Source organism: Arachis stenosperma, chromosome 9 (genome assembly GCF_014773155.1).
Source record: "Arachis stenosperma cultivar V10309 chromosome 9, arast.V10309.gnm1.PFL2, whole genome shotgun sequence".
In the NCBI taxonomy this organism is placed as follows: Eukaryota; Viridiplantae; Streptophyta; class Magnoliopsida; order Fabales; family Fabaceae; genus Arachis; species Arachis stenosperma.
Genome location: NC_080385.1, coordinates 80,655,791 through 80,664,956, shown reverse-complemented (window position 1 = coordinate 80,664,956; position 9,166 = coordinate 80,655,791). Strand labels below are relative to the sequence as shown.

At 37.1% G+C, this 9,166-nt stretch overlaps 1 protein-coding gene across 1 annotated transcript; it reads left to right on the top strand.

The window, feature by feature from the left end:
- The first annotated feature begins 568 nt into the window (after window positions 1-568).
- On the top strand, window positions 569-5,035 carry LOC130951681 (light-inducible protein CPRF2-like). Its single transcript, XM_057880384.1, has 6 exons — window positions 569-1,150; window positions 2,133-2,226; window positions 2,932-3,151; window positions 3,814-3,889; window positions 3,997-4,122; window positions 4,362-5,035. The coding sequence occupies exons 1-6, from the start codon at window positions 725-727 to the stop codon at window positions 4,770-4,772; spliced, it is 1,353 nt and encodes a 450-aa protein (XP_057736367.1). The 5' UTR covers window positions 569-724; the 3' UTR covers window positions 4,773-5,035.
- Window positions 5,036-9,166: the final 4,131 nt, after the last annotated feature.

Below are 9,166 nucleotides of genomic sequence, written 5' to 3'. Positions count from 1 at the left end.
CAAAATTAACGCAAAAAAAATAATATAAATAGATAGAAGTTCATACCTAATATGTGATAGAGATGTATTTGTGTTGAAATTTGTGAAGATTAGGTTGAAAAATAAAAAATATATGAAGATTGTGTTAGATTTTATGAAGGTTAGGAAAAGAAGTTAGAAATATATGAAGATTTTAATGGCAATATAATAGCGGGAAATATGTGCGGGAAAATGAAAAAAATTTGGTAAGCATAAGCCAGCTTTGAAAAGCTCCCTCCTAGGTGCTTTCAAAAGCACCCCTAACTTTTAAAAGCCGCAAGCACAAGCACTTGAGTTTTTTAATTTACCAAATGCAAAATGACGTGCTTATGCTTTTTAAAAGTACAAGCACCTCCTGAAAAAGCTTTACCAAACCCAGCCTAAATATTTTGGTACCATCCAATTCTTTACTTTTGTATAGAAAAAAGATTTGTAGGAAGAAATTTTCTTATATTCAAATTACTCCGAAATAGTGTTAAAAACTCGAAATTCAATGTTCCAAGTTCCAAGTTGGAAGTCGCAAGTGTTGTGTTGTGGTGGGCTATATGACCGATATACCCCTGCGGGATCTTTCTCTCTCTCTAGCTGGCCTTCGCAGAAACAGAAACAAAAACACCAACGAACAATACTCGCACACAGAAACCAATCCCAAAACTTAAAAGGACAGAGACAAAACATCGTGATCACCAATAGCATTTGGATTTCCATGGATAGGGTCTTCTCAGTGGACGAAATCCCTGACCACTTCTGGTCCTCCATCCCCTACGACACCAACCACCACCACCCGCCTCCTTCCAACTCCAACTCCCACATCAACCGCAGCCCTTCCGAGTGGGCCTTCCAGCGCTTCCTCCAAGAAGCTGCTCCTCCCTCTCCCCCTCACCGAAACGACGCCGTTTTCTTCATCCACGACGACGATCATACTCATCCCCACGTCACCAAGCCCGATCCGAACGACACCCTTCCTGTTCCTAAGAACGACGCCGTTTTGACCAATGCCTCTCCTCCTCCTCCTCCTCCTCCTCCTACGAAAACAGCGGCTTCATCTTCCCTTGGCGTTGATTCCGATGACTACCAGGCTCTCCTTAAGAACAAGCTCAATCTTGCATGTGCCGCTGTCGCCATGACTAGGGTAATTAATTAGTTAGTTTATTTATTTCTCCTTCCCTGATTAGTTGGAAATGTGTGTTCTCAGGATAATTCTGGAACTGAAAGATTGAAAAGATTGAGTCTTTGTTGTTGCATGGTTTGGATTTTGATTTGGATCTGAGTTCGGTGTTCATCTTTGTTTGTGCCTGCTTATCCTTATTTTTGTTTTTTATTTTATTTTATTTTATTTGATTAAGTAGAAGCTTAGAGTTTGGACCTTTATTTAGTTTTAAATGGCTTATTTTAGGGCACGGTTGATGTTAAAGTAGTGTATCTGGAAACTTACTTTCTATTTATTACAGAAATTTGTGCGCATTATTGGTTCTGATCTTCTGAAAAAGGTTATTTTCTCCTGAGAACTGGAAAAAAAAAAAGTGGACATGTGTTAGGGCTATTCATCTTTGCTTTTGAGTGCGATTCTCGTTGTCATGCATTACACCTGTATGAATATGATTGAAATTGAAAAAAGAAAAGAAAAGAAAAGAACATGACTTCTTTGTTAGAAGCTTGTGTTGTTATATAGATGAACATGTTTTCTTTGTAGAATCTTTCGTTCTTAGTTGCAAAAAGTACCTTTGAACCTCCTCGAGAGCAAGAAGTACTTTTGAACCTCCTGGAGATGTTGGTAGGCAGTAACTGTTTGCTGCTAACTGTGTTCCCAAAAGCAAGAAGTTACCTTCTCACGTAGCAGTATTACTCTCTGTAAATTCAGTTAAAATACAATTCGCTCCTTCAACCAAGGTAAAAGACATACAATGGCTTCAATTAAAGACTAATTTTTTTATTTATTCTTTTTTTAAAGTTGTCTTCCCTGCACGCCATTAGCCTTGCATTATCTTTCTTGGCCGTGTGCCTGCTAATTGTGTTATTCTAAGTTGCTTCCGATGTATATCATGTTTTACCTAGGGGAATTGGGACATCTTCTGAAATGTTTTTTTTTTTTTTTTCTCTGCTCATTGCAACAGGCAGCATCTTTATCCAAGTCTCAAGATCCAGCCACTTTTGCTGATAGTGGATCGTCTAATACCTCTCAAGTTGGACCTCAGCCTTCTATAAAAGGTTTGAATCATAAATGCTTGTGGATGTGTTTATTTAAACATATATCCATGATAATTGATAAATGAGAAGATTCAGTGAACAAAGTAGATCACATTTATGAATAATGCCTGATTATATTTGTATCGCCTCAGTAACTAGTTAAGTATTGAATGCAAAATAGATTGGTGACTAATAGAAACATATGGGGTTGAATGCATTAGCTGTGTCTTCAATTTTGTTTTAGTCAATAGCTAATTTCTTGAACAGCTTTAGAGGTTACTTTTTTTTTTTTTTCTCTCTCTCTCAATATGGATAACCCCTACTAAATTACGTGAAATGTATATGTGATAGGATCTGGTTTCAGTAAAAACAATGGGGACTAGCTCCTTACAAGAAAAGAAAAATGCAGAAAAGGAAAGATAATATAGAGTTCTGCAGATGAATGGAATCTGTATCCCAAACCATACCCTTTTCCTCCCAATTTGGGATTCTTTACCATTACCTATCTTTCCTCTTAGATTAAGCTGAATCCAATGTTATCCTGCTATTCATTGCAAGCTCGGCATTTGGTTATGGTGGTCAGTTCTGAACTTGAATGTTCTCTGTATTTCCGCATGATTATGCCCTCCTTGGCCATGTGTAGTACTATGGTTCTATCTATAGTTTCCCATTATGTCCTCTATGGCCACTTGTAGTAATAGGAGACTATCAATTCTGTCTATGTAGGATCTGGTACTTCTGGAAATGACCCACCTAAAATACAAGACAAAGATGCCAAAGCACCAATCGGGATACCTTCCATACCTGTCATACAAAAGAAACCTGCTGTTACAGCCAGGCCATCAACAAGTGGATCGTCAAGGGAACAGTCAGATGATGAGGAAGCTGAAGGAGAGACAGATCTGAATGACAACATGGACCCTGCTGATGTAAAACGAGTAAGAAGGTAACAATTGTCTCAAAACTTGCTGAGTTTCCTGAAGATTATCTTGGTGCTCAATGTATGCATACTCTGTATTCTGTAATTGCAGTATCATGTACTTGGTTTCAGCATGATTCAGAAGCTTGTTTTACTCAGATGGATATCGTGCTTAATAAACTGAGTGTTGGCCTGCCAGAAAAATTGCATTCAGAGTCACATTAGATCTTTGAAGTGAGAGTGTTTTGCATACTCTATTTTCTCCACATACTATTTAGATTTAGGTTCAGCCAGGGAACTAAATAGAATTATGGCCCCTTCCCCCCTCCCTTCTTTTTCCTTCCCTTTCCTGTTACGTGAGGTGAAATTTATATGCAAGCTTGTAAATTTCATTGACCTCTTAGGTTAGCCAATATTACACGTGCACCCTTTAACTTTCTGGAATATACACTAGCATTGGTGACTCTGCTGAGGTATAGGTTATATTTCACCTGATACCCCTGTATTTTTGTGAAATGTAACACTGAATTCCTTGTAAACATCCTACAGGGGTCAATGTAGTCATGGCAAACTATGGAATGCCGGGTGTAATATCATCTAACTGTAACTGAAACCAATGTATTTTAACTTATCTTCTCTTTATTTTTTTCTTTGACTAATTCAGGGCCTAATGACATGTTATATCTCAGGATGCTTTCAAATAGAGAGTCAGCCAGACGTTCAAGAAGAAGAAAACAAGCTCATTTAAACGAGCTGGAGACACAGGTGTGTTCTCTATTTTAGGTTTGACTTTTGCGCATCTTCTTTCTTATATGTTAAGTCCTTCCCTCCAAAGGTCATGCATATTTTCTGAAATTGAATTTCTGTCTTAGGTTTCTCAATTAAGAGGTGAAAATTCTACCTTGCTAAAGCGCCTTACTGATGTAAGCCACAAGTACAATGAATCTGCTGTTGACAACAGAGTATTAAAAGCTGATGTTGAAACCTTAAGAGCAAAGGTAAAACCCTTATTATCATAAATACTTCCTCCATTCGCTTCTTATCAATCACTTTCACTGTTTAGTACACTTTACACACATTATATCTTATTATGAACTGTATCCAAAGACATTGATCCAATGATGTATCAAAAAGTAAGGCCGATATATAAAAGTAAAGTAGGTACAATGGTGTTCATGTATTGTCTCTCAACCTGACATGTCTGTTATTTCGTGGCACGTTTATTATCATTTTTCAGGTGAAGATGGCGGAAGAAACCGTCAAAAGAATTACAGGGTTGAACCCAGTAATGCATGCCATGTCTGATTTAACATCAATGGGCATACCGACATTTGACGGAAGCCCTCCTGACACATCAGCTGATGCATCTGTCCCCGTGAGAGATGATACTCACCATCACCACCACTTCTTTCAACAAACATCAGGTAATCATCACGTGGCGAGTCATGATCTTAGGGTAAACAATGGGTTGGGAGACATATCTGTAATTGAGAATGGGCCGCAGAATGCCGCAGCAGCTGTGGTGGTTGGGAATAAGATGGGTCAAACAGCTCCCGTACAGCGGGTGGCAAGCTTGGAACACCTACAGAAGAGGATTAGGGGTGGTGTGGATTCATGTGGTGGACCTTCTAATAATCATGAGCATTAAATAGAGCACCCAAAATAGAACAAGGGAAGCTTTAATTTTTAAAAATAAAATTATTCCAAAAGTAATACTTAATTTCTGTTGTAATTAAAGGCCTATTATACTTCTTGACAACAACATTATAGATCAATTTGATTTCCCTATTTTTGATGGATCATCACATGCTGGATTCAAAGTACTGTACAATCCCTAAGTGGTGTTCTGTAAACTGTGCCTAATTGTTTCTAAGTAGACCAAGGAAGGAGCGTGACATTATATTTTTTTTCCAGCTTTGCTATGGAATTAACTTTTTATTTTCAACGAACAATTATTCCATGAAGTAATAGATGAGTCTCTAATGTTAACAATCTAAGTTAACTTAAGAACAATATTAAGACTCTCTCTCTTCTCTCTACTAGGGTTTGAACGTCTTTTATCTGTGTTGTCTTGGAGGGAGGCTGCTGCCGCGGCTAATCAGGTAAGGTGGTAGCCTCCTTCTCCCCTCTCCTCCTTTATTTCTCTTTCCTTTCTTCTCTTGGTTCTTTCATTTTTCCTTTTTTGTAACAATGTTTTCTCTTTGCACCTTTTCTTTTCCATTCCTCTTTCTGTTCCTTCATCTCCTACCCCAAGCACTTTGTTAGTCCATAAATAGAAAGATGTGAAAAGAGGGGAAGAAATTTTCGAAAATTAAAGTGAATTAATTAAAAGAAATTTAAAAAAAAAGTAATTGATTTTCGAAAACTTAGATTGGGAAAGAAATAAAGTGATTTTTGAAAAAAGATTTTTGAAAGTAGAAATCAAAAAGATATGATTGAAAACTATTTTGAAAAAGATGTGATTAAAAATATATGATTGAAAAGTTATGGTTTTAAAAAGATATGATTGAGAAGTTATGATTTGAAAAACAATTTAAAAAAAGATTTGATTTTGAAAATTAATGACTTGTCTAACAAGAAATTTAAAAGATATGATTCAGACATTAAACCTTTCTCAACAGAAAAGGCAACATAATTGAGATGTTGAATCAAATCATTAATTGTTAGCAAGTATTTTTGAAAATGGAAAGAAATTGATTTTGAAAATATATGATTGAAAAGATATGATTTGAAAAAGATTTGATTTTGAAAAATTATGAAAACTTGAAAAAAAATTGAATTAAAAACAGAATCTTCCCTCTTGTGCCATCCTCGCGTTAAACGCCCAGAATGGTATTCATTCTGGCGTTTAACGCCCAAAATGCTACCCTTTTGGGTGTTAAACGCCTAGCCAGGTGCCCTGACTGGCGCTTAAACGCCAGTTTTCCTTTTTCATTGGGCGTTTTGAACGCCCAACTTTTTCTGTGTAATTCCTCTACTGTATGTTCTGAATCTTCAATTCTCTGTATTATTGATTTGAAAAGACACAAATAAAATTTTTTTTTTGAATTTTTAATGATGAGGAATAATCAAAATGCAACTAAAATCAAATAAACAATGCATGCAAGACACCAAACTTAGAAGTTTGTATACTATTGACACTAACAAATTGAGAATGCATATGAGAAACAACAAAACACTCAAGACAAGAGAATTTAAAGATCAGAGCAAGGAAATCATCAAGAACAACTTGAGGATCAATGAAGACACATGATTGAATTCGAGAAAAAATGCAAGAAGAATAGAAATATGCAATTGATACCAAACTTAAAATGAGACACTAGACTCAACAAGGAACAAAAAATATTTTTGGTTTTAAGATTTTATAATTTTTTTGGATTTTTTTTCGAAAATTATATGGAAAAGAAAATAAAGAGATTCAAAATTTTTAATAAGAATTCCAGGAATCATGCAATGTTAGTCTAAAGCTTTAGTCTAAAGAAATTAGACATGGCTAGCCAAGCTTCAGCAGGACATTACATTCAAGAGCTAATTTGATGAGAATCAATCAGCTTTGGTGATGATAAGAACATCACCTTGAAACACTAGAATTCATTCTTAAGAACTCTGAAGAAAAATACCTAATCTAAGCAACAAGATGAACCGTCAGTTGTCCAAACTCGAACAACCCCCGGCAACGGCGCCAAAAACTTGGTGTTGTTGCCGGATCAAAACTTGGCATTGTTATTGCAGGGAACAAATGCGAAACTGTAGTTAGGACATTTAATTCCCCGGCAACGGCGCCAAAAACTTGGTGCACGAAATTGTGATCATCAATGGCACCATCAACATGGTACGCTCAATTGCAATCTCAACTCTTTATCACAACTTCGCACAACTAACCAGCAAGTGCACTGGGTTGTCCAAGTAATAAACCTTACGCGAGTAAGGGTCGATCCCACGGAGATTGTTGGTATGAAGCAAGCTATGGTCATCTTGTAAATCTCAATCAGGCAGATTCAAATGGTTATGGATGATGAATGATTAAAAGATAAATAAAACATAAAATAAGGATAGAGATACTTATGTAATTCATTGGTGAGAATTTCAGATAAGCGTATGGAGATGCTTTGTCCCTTCCGTCTCTCTCTGCTTTCCTACTGTCTTCATCCAATCCTTCTTACTCCTTTCCATGGCAAGCTGTATGTTGGGCATCACCGTTGTCAATGGCTACAGTCCCGTCCTCTCAGTGAAAATGTTCAACGCGCTCTGTCACAGCACGGCTAATCATCTGTCGGTTCTTAATCAGGTTGGAATAGAGCTCCATACCTTAATCTATGGTGTGTAGAAACTCCACCGTTGAAAATACATAAGAACAAGGTCTAGGCATGGCCTTGAGGCCAGCCCCTATAATCTAAGAACTAGACGTCCAAAGATGATCAAAAGATCTAAAGTGATCCAAAGATCCAAAGATTATAAATACAATAGCACAAGGTCCTATTTGTAGAGAACTAGTAGCTTAGGGTTTACAAAGATGAGTAAATGACATAAAAATCCACTTCCGGGCCCACTTGGTGTGTGCTTGGGCTGAGCATTGAAGCTTTCATGTGTAGAGACTTTTCTTGGAGTTAAACGCCAGCTTTTGTGACAGTTTGGGCGTTTAACTCCCATTCTTGTGCCAGTTCCGGCGTTTAACGCCAGAATTCTTGAGCTGACTTGGAACGCCTGTTTGGACCATCAAATCTCGGATAAAGTATGGACTATTATACATTGATAGAAAGACCAGGATGTCTAATTTCTAACGCAATTGAAAGCGCGCCAATTGGGCTTCTGTAGCTCCAGAAAATCCACTTCAAGTGCAAGGAGGTCAGAATCCAACAGCATCTCCCGTCCTTTTCAGCCTCTGAATCAGATTTTTGCTCAGGTCCCTCAATTTCAGCCAGAAAATACCTGAAATCACAGAAAAACACACAGACTCGTAGTAAAGTCCAAAAAGTAAATTTTAACTAAAAACTAATAAAAATATAATAAAAACTAACTAAAACATACTAAAAACATACTAAAAATAATGCCAAAAAAGCGTATAAATTATCCACTCATCACAACACCAAACTTAAATTGTTGCTTCTCCCCAAGCAACTGAAAATCAAATAAGATAAAAAGAAGAGAATATGCAATGAATTCCAAAAACATCTATGAAGATCAGTATTAATTAGATGAGCGGGGCTTTTAGCTTTTTGCCTCTGAACAGTTTTGGCATCTCACTCTATCATTTGAAATTCAGAATGTTTGGCTTCTATAGGAACTCAGAATCCAGATAGTGTTATTGTTTCTCCTAGTTAAGTATGATGATTCTTGAACACAGCTACTTTATGAGTCTTGGCCGTGGCCCATAGCACTCTGTCTTCCAATATTACCACCGGATACATACATGCCACAGACACATAACTGGGTGAACCTTTTCAGATTGTGACTCAGCTTTGCTAGAGTCCCCAATTAGAGGTGTCCAGGGTTCTTAAGCACACTATTTTTGCCTTGGATCACGACTTTATTTTTACCCTTGTCTTTTGGTTTAAAGGGCTATTGGCTTTTTCTACTTACTTTCTCTCTTTTTTTTCGCACATAATCTCTTGTTTTTTTTTGTATTCACTGCTTTTTCTTGCTTCAAGAATCATTTTTATGATTTTTCAGATCCTCAGTAACATGTCTCCTTTTTTCATCATTCTTTCAAGAGCCAACATTCATGAACAACAAATTCAAAAGTCATATGCACTGTCTCTTCCTTGCCTTTGTTGCTCCTCTCTCATGATTCTTTGATCTTCTCTAATTTCATGGAGGAGGATGGAATGTTCTTGGTGCTCCACCCTTAGTTGTCCCATGTTGGAACTTAACTCTCCTAGGGAGGTGTTGATTTGCTCCCAATAGTTTTGTGGAGGAAAGTGAATCCCTTGAGGCATCTCAGGAATTTCATGATGAGGAATTTCCTCATGCTCATGTCTATGAGTGGGATCTCTGTTTGCATTGAGCTCCTTTCACACAGATATCTATGAGGACTTGGTCCAA

What these genes read in the sequence shown, in the direction of transcription:
- LOC130951681 (XM_057880384.1), top strand. Translation starts at nt 725, where the DNA reads ATGGATAGGGTCTTCTCAGTGGACGAAATCCCTGACCACTTCTGGTCC. An exon ending in GATGTAAAACGAGTAAGAAG is followed by an intron (nt 3,152 to 3,813) that starts GTAACAATTGTC and finishes GTTATATCTCAG; the next exon opens with GATGCTTTCAAATAGAGAGT. An exon ending in TAAACGAGCTGGAGACACAG is followed by an intron (nt 3,890 to 3,996) that starts GTGTGTTCTCTA and finishes TTTCTGTCTTAG; the next exon opens with GTTTCTCAATTAAGAGGTGA.